This window comes from Falco peregrinus, chromosome 5 (assembly GCF_023634155.1).
Source record: "Falco peregrinus isolate bFalPer1 chromosome 5, bFalPer1.pri, whole genome shotgun sequence".
NCBI lineage: Eukaryota > Metazoa > Chordata > Aves > Falconiformes > Falconidae > Falco > Falco peregrinus.
Window position 1 is genome coordinate 32,762,703 of NC_073725.1, and position 17,471 is coordinate 32,780,173.

Below are 17,471 nucleotides of genomic sequence, written 5' to 3' on the forward strand. Positions count from 1 at the left end.
TTTTCTGTTGACCTTTCTTGTGTGTTGATTCTTTAAATAATATAAATGATTGCTGCTTAATTTAAAAATATTCCAAAGTGTCTTTTGGAAAACCCTATTTTCTTTAGTATTTTGGAAGAAGTCTTTCTTTTTAAATTACTCTATCTTCTTATGTCTGTTTTGTTTTGTTACTTGAAGCACTTCTGTAGAGAAGCATAACATTTAAATTACTTTTCTTTCTAAGTGGGATGTTTAAAAGCATCTTATTTTTTGAATGCAGTCAGGAAAAACCAAAATGACAAAAAGTTAGGGATTTAAATAAGATAAAAGTGACAACTACAGTTTTTCTAGGACTGTGTGTGAGTGATACAATTCAGATGTATAATGCTGATGAATTCCTTGAATTTCACTGATGCATTACAAAACAAGAATAGAAATAAGCATTTTCTTCATATCTCTTATTAAATTCTTGAAGAAATTATAAAAAAGGCAAGTTGTATTGTAGCATTCTGGTTTGGTGGTTATTTAAGACTTAGATTTTTTGATTCTTGACAATTTTAAATTCTTGAATCCTGGAGGAGATTGTGAATTACAAAGCACAGTATCTGGCCTGTCACATTTTATTCGAAAAAAGTTGTAGATGCATGGTTAAATTTGACATGGTGGAGGGATTATTTCAGCTTTTGTAATAGAAAGTTTATGCATTGCAGAGCTAATAGTCATTCTCTAAGGAGTTAACCGGCATCTTGTTTGAGATTGTTGAAGCTGATAACAGCCTACTTGCATAATAAGATGTTTCACTGAAGCTTTTAGCAAAGGCTCTTCAAGGAAACTGAACAGATTTAGGATAAGAGCAAGGGCTTTGTTAAAAGACAAGAAACAAGGTAAAGTGAATGACTAGTTCTCATAGCAGTGGATCACCCGTAGAGTTTTGTGCAGATCTGGGCTGGGAGCTATGCAGTTAATTTTGTTCACAAAGAATTTGGAATAGGAAGTGGAGATACCCTACCCTTCCCCGACGCCGCCCCCCGCCCCCCCCCCCCCCCCCCCCCCTTTTTTTTTTTCTGGGTAGTAGAGATGAGGGCTAATTAAGAAGGTTTGTAAAAGCATGTTACGATAAAATTCATGGGTAAGTGTAGATACATGTAAAGGAGGGCAAAAGGGTTGATCAAAGTTTTGGGGTAGCTTCCACACATGAAATAACTGAATAGATATTGATTTCTTTACCTGTGGATGGATGTGAGAAGAGATGTAGTGGAGCATTCTGAAGGGCTGAGAAGGTGGTTTTGCACTCTCTTTTCTGTCAGAACAGCAGAGTGTGTGATGAGTCAGATGCTCCCTGATGCAGGTGCTGAAAAAACACTGCTATTCAAAAAGTAATTGGGTGAATTCAGGGTTCCTGTAACCTACTGAGGACTGTTAAGGCAGTCGCTTCTGGTTCAATGTATTCCTCATGGACTTCTTCATTTAGGGGTTTCATAAGCTAGGAGGATAGCTTTATATGAGGCCAAGGGAGTATTCTGTGAAAGTAAGAAGATATGATTGCGTTGTTCATATTTACTTATCGTTGACTACCCACTGTCAGCCTCTGCTAGAGACTGGGTACTTGGATAGCCAGCCTGTGGTCTTATCAAATACATCAATTTTTATGAAAGACCCTGTCTTAAATTATCCTTCCTTGTTACATGTAATTCATGTTTCTGGATGGACTGATAATTTAGTAATATGAAAATAGACTAGAATTCTCTTGGCTTAATCATTCCAATTCGTCTTGAGGTAGCCCTGTCCTGCTTGTGTACTACCTATGGTTTAGCTCAAGAGATTCTGTCCATACTCAGTTTTCCATTAATAGGATTCTTATGATCACTAACTATAGGAAGCCAAACTGCTTGGAAAGGGTATATTGAGAGAAGAATGCCTCTTCTAGTTAGCTAATAAAAGGACAAATTTGGTTGGGTTTTTTTTTGTTTCATGGTTTTTTTTATTACTTTTTTTTATTAAATCTGGAAGGCTTACGGAGCAGCGTGAAACTTTGCTATTTTGTGTGCAGATTACTGGAGAAAAATACAGAGGGAAACGTGTAAGGAATACAGAGGTTCTTAGTTACTACCATCTTTTTCTGATGCTGCAAAAACCAAACCAGACAAGCCATGTGAAAAGTCATGCTTCTACAATTTATTAACATGTTCCCATACTCTAAAAGTTTGTTACTGGAAGGTTGATGATATCTTTTGGTGAGGCCTCAACCCCATCAATTTTTTTTAATACATGTAACTTCTCATTGATTTAATTAACAGCATAAAGGTTTAGCAAGATCACTTGCAGCAGCCGATTGAATTAATTTGTGGTTTTAAAATATTTATTTACTTCTGTAATATTTTGCTGGATAGCTAGAATTTGGCATAAGCTTTTTGGAAGAGTTGTATTTCTGATGCATCTTGACCCAACCTACCTAATACAGCATGATCATTTTGGACAGGATTTTTGAGATTTAAGGTTTAATTAATGAAAGAAAACACACATTATTACTTAAACATATGATTTCTTTAAGACTAATAAAGAATATTTATTCTTTTTCAATTACTGCAGTGCACAAACTATGACCTGGATTATGGAACTGAATGTTTGCATCTGGCTTTGAAATACTGTAAAACAAATGCCAAACTTGTTGAAGGAACAGCTGACCTCTGGAAGGTAAAGGCAATAATAATATGTATTTTTAATATATCTTTTAAAATTAATTAAATTTGCATATTACTGTAAAAATTCAGATGTGTTGTGAGTTATAATAGTTAGGCTTTTCCCAATTTCAGAATGGGTTTTGGATTATCATGACCTTTTTTTTGAGCTCATAGTTGTGGACAGAGTTGGGCAGATATTACCTGAGATAATCAAAGATGACAGCATTTATCTGGAAGTAGGGAAACCAACTGGGTAGTTGAATAGCCTGAGAATCTGTTAAAGTATAAATCTATAATTTCTAAAACCAAGAACATTATGAGATGAGCTTTCTCCTGCTGTTTCTATATCTTTTGTTTATTTTCCTTTCCTCCACTTTTCCTATGAGGAAAAATTCTCTAAAGCCAAATACCTGGCCAACAATGGTTGATTTTTAGAGCAGTTCATGACATTCAGTAACTTTGTAATGTTTAAGACCTCTTCAAACAATCTTTCAAAACTTTTTAAACATCATTTACCTTGTCTGATAATCTGTAGGTTTCTGATGACTGACAAAGCAGGTGTGTATACAGGTACCAAAGGATACATCCCTGCTGCTTAAAAGTATCCCATTTCATTATTTTGGATGGTGGGACATTATTCTTTCTCAGTAGCTGTTGTCATGCAATTTTTAAGTGTTTCTTTTTTTTTATTTTTATTTTATTCATTACCATGTTGAAGGATCTAGAAGCAGCTCAGATCACTCCATCTGTCTTTGACAGTAAATTTCCTCCAATGGGACATGACTCCTAATAATATGACAGTAAATCTTATGCAGAAAGGTAATTTCCTGAATCTGCAGTGCAAATTTCCTGTGCAATTTAGCAGCAAAATTTACTTATGTTGGTTGCATACAGCAGCTTCTTTCAATATCTTTCTGGCGACATAGTCTTTCTGAAACAGCATATTGGCTGTTTTCCTATTCAGTCTTCTAAGAGACAGATTATGTCATGCATATTTACCTTACATCACTTTTTGGATGGTTTCGTTGTTCTTGTTGCAAAGCATGGTGCTTACATGAAGGGTAACAAAATACACCCATCATGTTTGTTCAGTTCTTCATAATGTTTATTTAGTTCTTTACTATTTGTAGATACTAGTGATGGCCAGCAGATGAAACAAATATGGAGATTTCAGACTGGCTTGGGAAAACAATTCCAATGCATATCCCTCCCCTGTATGGAGGAGACCTTTTTCATAATATTTGGTCAACATTTCTGTTGCTGCCTCTTGCACTGAGAAAGTATGAAAGGGCAGCAGAAAGATCTGCAAGAGAAGTCCAGTTTATTTTTCTCTATGGCCATTAATTGTGACCCTTCCCCACCCTTCATCTTCTGTTCTTTGGGCTGAACAAGCCAAGTTCTCTCACACTGTCTTAGCAACTTTCTGCTGGGCTTCCTTCTGTTTGTCATTGCGTTATACTGTGAACCCCAAACTGTAAACAGTACTCTGGTGTGTTCTCAAAAGTGCTGAATACAGGGGAATAATCCCTGTATTCCCTTTAATGAAGTCTACTTCCTTACTAATACAGCACAGTTACTTGGACTGCTTTTCCGCACTGCTGACTCATACTCAGCTTGTCCAGAAGGTCCTTTTCTGCAAAGCAGTTTTCTCTATTTGACATCAGTATGGCCTGCTGCACAGGGTTATTCTGTCCCAGATGCAGGATGCTGTGTTTGTTGCATCTCACAACTTTGTCAGCCCCTCTCTCCAGCCTTTCACGGTCTGTCTAAATGAGTGTTGGACCCTTGAGCATACTGAATACTTCCCCATTTGTTGTCATCTACTAATTTGCTGAGAGCATTTCCCCTTTCCCTGGTTATTAATAAAGATATTAGACAGTGTTGTCTGCAGTATCAGCACCTGAGGAACAGCACCAGTAACCAGTCCACACTTACACATCAGACTTGAGCTTGTGCCACATCTGTTTTAAAAGAGGATTGCTGAAGTGTTAGTGCCACTCCAACATTGCTGGTGAACCAGATCTTGATGCTGTTAACTTTCTAGCACGTGGGACCCATTGTAGCACTGGACTTTAAAGAGGCCTGCAAACACATGGAAAATGATAACACTTGAGTGAATTCTTCGTAGGTGCTCAGATATGGATCAGAAAACCTTTTTAGCTGCTGGCATACTGGAGAATATCATAGACAAGGAGATTCAGGTTCAAAAGCTGAAAATACTGTGGACCAGGTGAAAGAGTCTGTATTACATTTGTGTGGCAAGGTTTTGGTAGCAGGGGGCTACAGGGGTAGCTTCTGTGAGAAGCTGCTTAAAGCTTCTATCCTATGTCCGATAGAGCCAATGCCAGATGGCTTCAGGATGGATCTGCTGCTGGCCAAGGCCATCAGCAACAGTGGTAGTGCCTCTGGGATAACATATTTAAGAAGGAGGAACAAAAGATCTGGACAACTGCAGCTGGAGAGAGGAGTTGAGAGTATGTGAGAGCAAAAACCCTGCAGACACCAAGGTCAGTGCAGAAGGAGGGGGCAGAGGTGCTCCAGGCACCAGAGCAGAGATTCCCCTGCAGCCCCTGGTGAAGCTCATGGAGAGGCAGGCTGTGCCCCTCAGCCCATGGAGGTTAACGGTGGAACAGATCTCCACCTGCAGCCCACGGAGGTTAACAATGGAGCAGATCTCCACCTGCAGCCCATGGAGGTTAACAATGGAGCAGATCTACACCTGCAGCCCATGGAGGACCCTGCACCAGAGCAGGTGGATGCGCCTGAAGGAGGCTGTGACCCCCTGGGAAGCCGCACTGGAGCAGCTCCTGGCAGGACCTGGCCCCATGGAGAGTTGCCCAGGCTGGAGCAGGTTTGCTGGCAGGGCTTGTGATCCTGCAGGGGATCCATGCTGGAGCAGTTTGTGAAGAACTGCATCCTGTGGGAAGGACTCATGTTGGAGAAGATCATTGAGGACTCTCCTATGGGAGGGACCCCACACAGGAACAGGGAAGAGTTTGAGGAGGAAGAAGCAGCAGAGATGTGTGATGAACTGACAGCAACAGCCATTCCCTATGCCCCTGTGCTTCTTTGGGGGAGGAGGTGGAGAAAATCGGGAGTGACGCTGAGCCTGGGAAGAAGGGAGGGTGATGGGGGAGAGGGATTTTAAGATTTGCTTTTATTTCTTATTACCCTACTCTGCTTTGACTGAAATCAACTTGATTTCCCCAAGCTGAGGCTGTTTTGCCCATGATAGTAGTTGGTGAATGATCTCTCCCTCTCCTTATCTTGACCTGTGAGCCTTTAGTTTTATTTTCTCTCCCCTGTCCAGCTGAGGAGGGGGGTGGCAGAGTGGCTTTGGTGGGCACCTGGGATCCAGCCAAGGTCAACCCACCACACATCCTCAGTCTTGACAGTATTGTGCAGTGCGTGACAGTAGCAACAGCACCCATTTATGTGCAGATATTGTGCTGCAGGTGGTGTAGAGCAGCAAATATGCTATATATAGTACACACAAAGATAGCGGTGCCATGTCATTAGTTACGCATTCTTATATCCTATTCCCTGTCTTATTGTGTAGCTAAATGTCATTGGTGTCTTCTGTGGCTTGTGAAGACATTCAAAGTCAAAGGCATAAAAAATGATGAGGTCTATAAACGAGAATTGTTTCTACAGTGAACAGTTCTATCAGATTAGAGGCTACAGAGGAAGATGGCTCCTTCCTGCTTGTGTAGCACCCCGGTATTGGTCACCCCGTAGCAGGGTGTTTGGCACGTGGCGTGGAGCAGTACCACTGAAGAAGAGAAAGCTTGTGCTCAGCCTGCACAGTCTGAAGAAGTGCAGAAGACTGCCAGTTTTCTCAAGTGATGTTTTCCTACAAAATGGTTAGGAGCTGTTGCTGTTTGTTACTAATCGCCTTTCAGAAGCAGAATTGTCTTTCCTTAGCTGTCATAATAATGTAATTTGTAATATATTGTTGATTTTTTTCTGTAAGGGTTTTCAGTGCTGAGAGAAATTATATTTCGTATGCCAAGAACTGATGTGCTTCCAATGGCCCCAGTCTTGTTTTTTCAACACAAGGCAAAAGGATATTCCATCCAGATAAATGAGAACTGAAAGAAATAATCATTGTTCGCTTGAGGTTTCAGAGGATGTGTAGCAGAAAAACTGCAGTCAATTAACAGATGGAGAGCAGTTATAAAAGTCCCAAGTATTACAAACCAGTTTCATCTTAATGTGGACCTTAAATCTTTAGAGAGAAGATCTGATACTTGTAAGAATTCAATTTGTTTATTAGGTGCACAACCCACATAACATTAAATGACTCTGTGGAGTCATTTAAAACTGTGGAAAGAAGTTACTTATGTGTGCATATATATTTTTTTCTTAAATTAACTCTTAATTCTTCCTGAGTACTGTTTATTTATAGTGCATTAGAGAAAGTAACATTTCAAAGTCACTTACTGTTGGACCTAAAGCAAGAGAAAGTTTGTTCTCTTTCTGGTAACAAATTACAAAATTAAAATAATTCTTTGTAGTGACAACAACCAGGCAGGAACAGTTTTATAATGCCTGCATTCATAACAGAACTTATAAATATTTATGTAACTATTTATAAGATATTAGGATCATGGTGGCAAAAAAGAAACAGAAAAAGCACCCCATTTTCAATTTCTCAGTGCTTTACACCTTTGAAACAGAATGATCTTAAATGTTCTGGGACAATATCCTCTTAAATAAAGTATAAAATCATGTAAGAATGTAATTTTTAGTGTCTAATGTATATGTGTGTGTATAACGCAAATGAAAACTGCATTGTAGGAACATTTTTAAAAGATTAATACCCATTTAAAGACTTAATGCTGATAGTGCAAAAAATCTTCACCATTTCTAAAACCAACAGGTTATTTCGTAATCTCCTGAAAATATCCCATACAAAGGAGATCTGTATGATACCTTAGTATAACAGAGGGAAATACTATGTCAAACTAAAATGCAGTGCATTTTGTGTATGTGTGATCGTAACTTTATTGTATTTGTTTGATAAAGGGTTATGTTTTGCATTTAACATACAGTTTTGTAAATCTGAAATGTTCATCAAGCTAAATCAGTTTGCAGAAGACTTTTAAATATTAAATAGGAATAATTTTGGGGAACACAACAAGTGAGATTGTAGTTTTGACCACTGAATGAGCTGAAAAATTTTGCATCAGCAGCTGTATGCAGTTTCTTACTCATTGGCTACACACAGTTCCTTCTGTTCAAAGGGTTCCTGTGTGCCCTCATATTAGTAAATGCACTTGCCCTTTGTGTGATGTGTGAAAGATGGGCTGCTCTTGGAGGATAAATTGGCTTCAGATGAACAGAAAGTGCTGAGGCAGCGTACCACAGGTTAAATTAACTTTGGTAGGGCAGCCTTGGTTCAGGCACACTTGCAACTAGTTTGCTATCTACAACAATACAAACCAGGCTTGCAGGGGAGCTGGTGGGCTAAATATGTGGACAGAGGGAAGAGATGCAGACAGGAAATGGGGAAGATTGGGAAAAAGTGTTTTTAAAGCTTTAAGGGGGCTCTGGGAAGAGCATCTTCCTAGGCAGTGAAAAGTTGCAGTCTGACAACTGAGAGAGCAGGGCACACAGGAAAACAAACCAACTGTTGTCTGATGATTTTGAGGCTTTACTAAACAGATGGATTGTTCATTACAGAGAAAAGTAGAGAAATGTTTAATAAGTAAGCGTATTTTGTCTTTGCTGAATAAGCAGATGATGGTTTCATATTTCATGATAGTGAAGTATTTGTATTAAGTTTTAGTGTTTGGCCCACCAATATTCTGGATTGCAGCAACAATATTCAGAAAGTTTTGGAACACTAGATGCTCAAGATGACAAAATGGAAATTAACATTGTCACCTGAAGAGAGAGAATCTGAGCAATTAGGAGTCTCTGAGTTCAATATTGATCAACAAAACAAAGTGCAGTGCTACAGGCAGAACTACAGGGACTATCACAATGAATGTCAACCAACATGGATTTTACTTATTTTGTGAAATTTATTTCAAGCCTTTTTTACAAGGTTATAGTTTTGGCTGATAAAGGTGGTAGTGTTGATACAATATATGGTTAGCAGAAGTTTGACTTGTTACTATATGACATTTTAATTAAAAATAGGATGCCTGTAATTGCACTAGTCCTCATTAAAGAGATTAAAAATTGTATAACTGATACATTGCAAAAGATAATTCTCACCACATGCAGTTCTGCAGAAGCTGTTATTGTCACTAAGCTATTTAGCATGTCTGATAAAGTTTGCAGACATCACAAAGATTTAAGGATTTGTAAATAAAAATTGATCAGAAGTAACCTATTGTTAAGGATTGCTTGGCAAACAATTAAAAAGAAAGTTATGCTTTTCATTGTAGCCAAATATGAAGAAGCGTTTTCAGAAAAAAAATTATAGGCCATATTTAGAGAATTGCTCTAGGAAGGCAGTGACATTGAAGGTGGTGTAGGAATCACAGAGGGTAGCAAGTTAGCACTGTGGGGAAAAATACCTTATGTCAGCCATGGATAAAGAAACAAGAACATGAATTTAGAAAGAGATGTTCTGGTATTACAAGTGCATGTAGGATTCTATGGTCACATCTGGACTCAAGGTCTGTGCAACTGTTGAAAAATAGAGAAGGTTCAGAGGCCAGCATGAAAAAGAACATTAAATTGTAATTTTGTAAGTCCGTAGAGATTTAGCTTAGTAATGTGATATAACAAACCCAGAAATGCATGAAACAGATCTCTCTTCTGAAAAGTGGGAGAGAACTCCTGTGTGTCTTTTTTTTTTTTGTTTATTCTTTACCACTGTGATTTTTGCACCTCACCTGGGCTGCAAGAGTGTGGAGGATGCTGTGTTACTTTCTGGTATAGAGTGGCAGTAAAAGTATTCTTCCTGGCTGATTTGGCTAGATCTGAATTGTTCTGGCTGGGGTGAGCCCAGAGTGCAAATACATTTTAGTGTATAGCTGCTCAGAACGATTAACTATTGTGTTGACTAAATTGTTTAAAGTTGTTTAAAACAAATTCATACTAAAGCAATCAATGGTTAGAATTAAATGAAAGGGTGTCTCTGTTATGGTTGCCTGCTCTTTGAGTAAGTCTTATCTCAATTGCAAGAACACCTCTTAGTCAACACAAGAAAATCCAGAAAGATTATGAATATCAATGCCTTAAGAGAAACTTTAGTTGAATTTAGCATCTTATTCAATACTGAAAGAGGTGCAGAGAATCCCTCCTTCCCTGACTGGTAAGTGGTGGTCACCTGTGGTAGCTGGCAGGGCTTTTCTCTCTGTCAGCTCTACTATTTTCCTAAAGCTTATAGGATCAAAGATTATGGAAGAAATATATATGGATAGTGTGATATGGCCTCAGATGTCTTATTTCTGTAGGAAACCACCCTAGAGAAAGTATTTGCTGATATCTGGCTCAGAATTTTGGAAGAGATTTTAAAGGTTCATTCTTAACTTTTTATTCTTCTGTGCTATTTGCTTGAAGACTGGGCCTACTTTGTGAGGTAACACTTTAAAAATTGGACTATTTAAAATACTTTTGCATGTCAAAGACATTATGAACCTTAGAGTATGTGAGACCACTTTTAACAGAGCTTAGATAGCCTTGTTTCTTGAAAGGTTTTTAGATGGCAATTGTTACAGGTTTGCTGAAAGTTCACTATAAAAGACCTCTAGAAACAGGTAATCGGAAAGAAACTTTGCAACAAAATGGGTCACTCAATAATTCTTTGTCCTTAAAGTCAAGACACTGGTTCTTCCCAATGGTAGGTAAACTCAGGCAAGATTCATTCTCTGGCTGCTTCTCCTGCAGGACAAGCTGTAGGGAAATAAGTTGATTTTTAATTTTAAGAGAATATAATTCCTTGGAGAAATGATGCTTAATGGGAAAGGTAATATTATTAATATGTTTCTGACTGCAGTACACAGCTTAATTTGTGAGATGGAAAGGAAAACTGTTACAAGAATCCTTGTTAAAATCAAACAATCATTTACTTGGAGACTAAAATGCTAATACTTACAATGGTATGTTTCTGCTGGAAGATTTACTTTGCAACACTATTTTGGAATTATATTCAGTTCATTTCAGAAAGAAATAAAAAATTATTCTGACCCTAGAGAAACAAAAGCAGCAAATCCAGTAATATTTTATTTTATGTAAAAGGAAGTCACAGTAAAAACAAAGGCAAATATTTGGAAATGATTCTTATATCACTTCATGTCACTGCATGTCATTGTGAAGACGTTGCTGGCAAAGGCTGATAATGTCTTGGGTAGATGCTATGTTTAGTTTTGCATTATTTTATTTGCAAAGCGTAATACTGGGACTGTCAACCACCATGAGGGTACAAAGGCAGATATGAAAGGTGGTTTTTGCAAGTACCAAGTGAATATTCAGCATCTTACTGTCCATCTAACTTGATCTGGTTAATGTCTTCAAGAAAATCTCAATGGTTTTTAATCCTCTGAAAACTCATACAAAGCCTGCTCTAGTTTCACTGACTACCACTGATTAATTGAACTCTCATTAACAGCAATTGTCTTGTGCTACTGAAAAATGACACCTATATTACTAAAAGAAATAATGAGGCTTCTCCCTGGCTGTCATTTATGTGATCACAAGTCCTATAAAAATTAATCTATTTCACAATAAAATTATAGCATAGGATGGATGTGTGAAAATAGAATGCAGTATCAGGTTTTTGTGATTCTTCAAGGGGTTAAAAATAGTTTTAGGTTTCAAATGAGTTCTGAACAGATCTAAGTATTTTATATATCTTCTGTTCTCATGACTTGCCAGTGATATTTTACCAGAATTAAGAAATTGACAATGTCATTTGTTTATGGTATTTCAAATGTAAAGAATTGCCTTCAGGACATTGTTTTATTGCTTTTACATTCCTTCCTGCTGTCTTAAATCTAATGAGGCTTGTCTGTCCTTTAGGTGACCTACAAGCGGGATCTGCATGCAGCTGAATCGATTATTAAGGGTATGTGTTTGTCCTTGTGGCTGTCAGTTTGCATATTCCTGAGTCTAATTAAGAATCTTGTGTGCTATAGTTTTAAATGTCTTTAAGAAAAGTTCTAGGATGAATAAGATGTGCTTAGGCAAGTTGTTTTAGCTTGTTCATTGGAATACTTACATTATGCATTATTTACCTTCTTTTTCTTCTCTTCAAATAAAGAACCTTATAAAAAGTTTTGTATATTACAGAGTCAAACAGATTCATTTTGAATGGCTTTGTAAAGAATGAACAATTTTTTTTCATTAGTAGTTCAATTCTGAGTATGTTCCATCTTTGTAATCTAAGTAGCAGACTGAAAATGAGATATTAACTCTTCATGTCTCTTTACTCTTTTACATATAACAACTTGTTGCCTAAATTGATATAGTGATTATATGATATTGAGGTATTCCATTAATTTATAAATACTTTGTTTAACTGCTTTTTAACCTTTTTCTGTACTGGAAACAGTGTTTTCTTAGCAGTTTAACTTGAAGACTAGATTTAGTTTTTATGTAGATTGACTCAATCTAAAAACAGTGTAGAAAGGAAGGACTCTTAAGTACTGTATAATGAGCACACTGATGGTTATTGTAAACTGATAGGCACTGATTCAGGGGACTCTTGCGTGATTCCTGGTGGAGAACCGAGGGGTAAGAGCCCAGAAACTGATGAAGAGAAAGGGACTTCCCTTTGCCTTAAAAATATTTTTCCAGAGAAAAAAAGTGTGGTTTCTATTTAAGAAAAACAGAGCAAAACCCATGCCATATTAGGGCACGGTGAGTGAATGGCTAGTTGTTCACTTTGGTGGCTCATGTGTTGTTACATGATCCAGTATTGGCTTAATTTCTGATTTGAGTCAATTAGACCTTGCCAAGATCAGCTCTGTTACTGTAGACAAGCGAGGAAGCTTAAACAGAGCTCAGATATTGCTGTGGTATTCGGCATGCTGCTTCTCTAGACCCCCAAGAATGCAACAAGTTTGAAGCTTCTGGCTATTACAGTGGACAAATATTACACATTATATGCATTGCTAGAACTGCCTGACTGAATTTTTCAGGCATGTATCAAAGAGATAAGGCTGGGAAACATTAGAAGTTCTGGTTTTGACAGGGAATGAGCTCTCATCTCCATAGCTGGAGGCCTAGAATTTTTTTAAAATCTTCTTTTGAGTAGGAGTTTTAGAGGTTCCACACTCCTAGCTTTCAAGCTTAGGATTTCCAAACATACTGAAGACAAGTAGGTGGCTGGGAATGGTTGGCATGCATTTACAAAGGGGAGATTATGCCTGACTGAACTGATAGCATTCTACAGTGAAATGACTAGCTTAGTAAAGGAGAGCAGAGGGTATGGTTTGTCTTGATTTCAGTAAGGCTTTTGCCACTAGGTCCATGACATACACATTGACAAACTGATGAAGTACAGACTAGAAAAGTAGACAGGTGGACTGAAAAATGGTTGAATTACTGTGCTCAAACAGTAAACCCCAGCTGGAGCCCAGTCAGTAGTGGCCCCTATGTTTACCCTAGGGGTTAATGCTGGTTAAAATCTTCACCAATGATCTCAATGATAGGACACAGCACACTCTCAGCAAGTCTGCAGATGATGTAAAACTGAGAGGAGTAGTTGATAGACCAGGTGGTTATGCTGCTGTTCAAAAGGACCTAGATAGGCTGGAAAAATAAGTGAACAGGAGTCTCATGAGATTCAGCAAGGGGAAATGCAACTCCTGCACTTGAGAAGCACCATTACAGGCTGGGGGCCCATCAGCTGGAAAGCAGCTCTGCAGAAAAGGCCCTGGGGGTGTCCTGGTGGACAACAAATTGAACAGGAGCTGGCAGTGCACCCTTATGTAAAAGGTCAACAGCCCCTTGGGCTATGGTAGTCAGAGCATTGCCAGTAAGTCGAGGGAAGTGATCCTTTTCCTCTGCTCAGCACTGGTGAGGTCACATCTGGAGTGTTGGGTCCAATTCTGGACTCCCCTGTGCAGGAACAATGTGGTCATGCTGGAGAGGGTTGAGCAAGGGGCCGTGACAATGATTAGGGTAGTGGAGCATCTGTTCTACAAGGAGATGCTGAGAGAGCTTGGACTGTTAGGCCTGGAGAAGAGAAGGCTCAGCGCGATATAGCAATGTGTATAAATGCCAGATGGGATGGAGTGAAGAAGATGGAGCCAGACTCTTTCTCAGTGATGTTCAGCAAAGAGAACAGGCAATGAACAAAAACTGAAATACAGAAAATTCCATTTATACATCTGGAAAGCTTGGAAATTCTTAGGATTCTCAGGTTTTTTTATTACAAAGCTGGGAGTTTGGAAGGGAAACTCTGTCCTTGATTTCCTAGCAATCATTTGTTCAGCTGTTTGCCAATATGAGCATCTCTTAGCTTACAAATGCCATTTTTTCACCAGCTTTTATTGAGTTATTGTAAACAATGTTTCATCTCAGAAATTACTTGGGCTAATACTTTCAGAACAGTATTTATAACTTATTCAAGTTTATGGGAAACTTTGAAAATGGGAGTGTGATCTGACATAAACTGGAAAACCACTTTCAAAATAGGGAGTTTCTCCATTTTGTCCACTTTCCGATAGCTATCGGATATTTACAAACTTTGTGCAAACAGAATTCATTCTGCCATTAAGATTTTTTCACAAATGTAAAATCTAGATGAGAAGTTCTTGAGTTAACCCAGTGATTATCAAAGCATTTTCTTTTAATTTACTAGTATTATTGTGCTCTTGGAAAAGTACTAGTAATTTTCATTTAATTTTAAGTGATCTTTCCTTGGATAAAACAATTCAATTTAAATATAAATTTTAAAAGCTCAAATACTATTATTGTAGTTGTCATATGAGCAAAATGACTCACAAGACCCCCCAAAAGTGAATAGAATATATCAGTATGCAAAAGAGGGATTTCATAGTACAGTATGAATAAAATTAAACAATGATTTTACCTCTTGATGAATAGGAATTGAACTAATACTTTACCTTGAATGATAGATCAATGGAAAAAAGAGAAGCTTCCAATCTTTGAGAAATGCAAAAGTAATTACATAAAAAAATGAAGGTTTTTTTTCCCTCAATCTAAATACAGATCCCATTACACCATTGTTACTGAATTCCTAATTCTAAAAGACTGTATGAATGCTTTACGGTACAGACTTCTTTTAATGTTAAGTATTATCTGTAATTTTATATATTATCTATATAGTAGAGACTGTCAAAGAAAAATTCCCGTAATGGTAATGCCAATAAGGAGATGTAGAAAGCTGATTCAGCTGCCAGCTGCTTGGATGTGCTGTATTATTATAATCTTTGTAAATGTTTTCTGTAACAAGGAATGTACTTCTGTCAGTCAAGCTTGCTGAAGCCAGTAAAGCCAGCATAAAATGATGTAAATGCCATGAATCAGCTCAATGACTGTATTATGTTGATTATATCTTGACAAAAGGTTCAATATTCAACTTGGAAAAAGCTCAGCAAACTCATTGTTCTATGTTAACTTTGATCGCATTTTCCTTTTTCCTGTGTATTTTTCATATTTATTTACCATGTATGTTCTCAATATTTAATGGCAGTTTATCAGTCATTACTGGATAAAGTAGATCCATTTTCATTTCCATTTTCCGTGAACTTAACTGTAGACTATACTTTTTTGTAATACAAAGACCAATTTATTGAACTGTATCATTTGGTATTAGTCAAATATTTAAGAGTTATTTAGTTCAGAGGACCTTTGGATGTACTGAGGTTGTGTAAACTTTAAAGGAAAAGAAAAATCAAACCCAGTGCTGATTTATATTTTTAAAAAAAACATATTCATCTTCTTGCCATTTATTTGCTGCTTTACTAAATACATTCTTCTGCAGTGGGCAAGGAGAAAGCCAGATGGACACCTTATGCAGAATATGTTGCCTTATGTAGCTAGAGAAGGAGACAGCAGCACCCTGCTCCCATGGTTCAGCTCTCCAGTTTGCTTGTGTCTCCTTCCCCACATATCTCCATCATTACAGAGCAGCTCTTGTGAAGGTGGGAACTGAGCCATCACGCTTCTTGTGGGGAAACTAAACAAGAATACAATGTGAAAAAATTATTTCTGTGCTCTCCCTCTGCTGCCCTCTCATCCTTATAAAGGTGACTCCTTGTATTCTTTAATCAGTGCTATCCTTTCTTCTTTATAGATTGTTCAAAAGAAAAGCCAGTAGATTGGTAATATTTTGAAGCGTTTTGCTTCAAATATGTTTTTATAGCGTTTATGTTAATTTTATGTAACATATACTCTCTACTATTTCATACAAAAAAAATTATAAACCTGAAACAATACTGCAGCCTTCATGTAAATGCGTTTCCATGTTTCTGTGTATATAAGGGCTTCAGTAATTTCATAAGTCATTAAAGAAGATTATTTATAATTTATTTAAAAAATAAGATCCATTCCAAGCAGCTTTCTCTAAAACTGCTTGAGTAGAAAATGAAGGTGTAGCTTATTCAAATGAACATTCACGAAGTTTAACTATTTGTGTTTATAACTGGAGCAAAAGTGCTGTAAATGACCAGTCAGTCTCTTCATAGATACATATTTTGTCACATTAACACATTTTTTTGTTTTTACTAAAGCCAATACAATCTTTTCCAGCTGTTGGTTATGACAAAAAGTTTATGTAGCTTAAAGTAAAAATGAAGATGTTTCATGGTGGTAAATCAGGCTAATCCCTCACTTGATCTTTACTTATCTAGTGATCTGTCACTTTGGCAGCATCCAATATATCCGCTTCAGTAACCACACTAGTTTTTATTATGCCTGCTCTGTATGAAAAACTGTATGTTGTTCATTGAAGTTTGGATTTGCTTTTTGCTTCATTGCTTGAGTTCAGGAAGGGGAAGCTGCACATGTTCTTTACTGCTTTTGCAAGCAGTATAATGAGTCCTCCATAGCTAATTAGGACACCCCATGACATTTACCTAACATAATTAATTATCTTTAATGGGGTTTTGAATAGACACTGTTGGCACTCCAAATCTGCAGTTTGAGATCTGTGCCTTATCTATTCTGTGCCCTTTAAAAGACTTCAAATACCATATTTTCAGGTTGATATTACATGACTTATTTTTGTAGTGGACAATTGAGCTATGTAAATTAACATTAGGCAAGCATTTTATTCACAGTTCATGCCACACTTAAAGGAAAGCATATTTAAGGGGAGAATATATTTTTGTCCTATTGAGCATCATCTTGTTGTACCCCCACATTACATCATTCAGTCTTATGGTTTTTAGTTTTACAGAAGAAATCTTAATACCTATGTTCTGCTGGTTTGTGCTGTGGCTATGGGAAACCTTCAAGGGTATGTCACCTTCCAGAATGGCAACCATCCTACACGCCAAGGCGTGCTCGGTTAGGTGTCTCCTACTGGCTGTATAATTGACTGTATCACAGTGTCTGCTTTTCCTGAGGGTTCAGAACCCAGTACGTGGTGCTATATGAAGTGCTCCTACTTGTCATTATGCTTTTGTGCTTTCTGCCACAACTTAGATAGCTGTCTGCTGTGTGATGGCTACTCACTGCTGTTTGTGAGCTTCTGTTACAGAACTGTTAGTTCCATGAAAGTGTGTCATCTGACACAGAAACCACCACTGCAAGAAAGCGACAAGCACTGTTTCTTCCGGTGGTTTCAGTAATGGTCTCTGGTGAGAGGAAGGACCTTCTGCTGATTCTGATCATTTTACAGCTACAAACTTGGCTAGCAGAAGTTGCCAGTGTACTAAT

General features: G+C 37.6%; 1 protein-coding gene across 3 annotated transcripts in view; it reads left to right on the forward strand.

Moving 5' to 3' along the window:
• CRPPA (CDP-L-ribitol pyrophosphorylase A) overlaps positions 1 to 17,471 on the forward strand; it is a 125,457-nt gene that overhangs the window by 41,095 nt on the left and 66,891 nt on the right. For all 3 annotated transcript variants that reach the window (XM_055806267.1, XM_055806268.1, XM_055806266.1), the window contains 2 exons: positions 2,569 to 2,673; positions 11,640 to 11,685. In XM_055806267.1, coding sequence (XP_055662242.1) covers positions 2,569 to 2,673; positions 11,640 to 11,685 — 151 coding nt within the window. The remainder of the gene's footprint in view (positions 1 to 2,568; positions 2,674 to 11,639; positions 11,686 to 17,471) is intronic.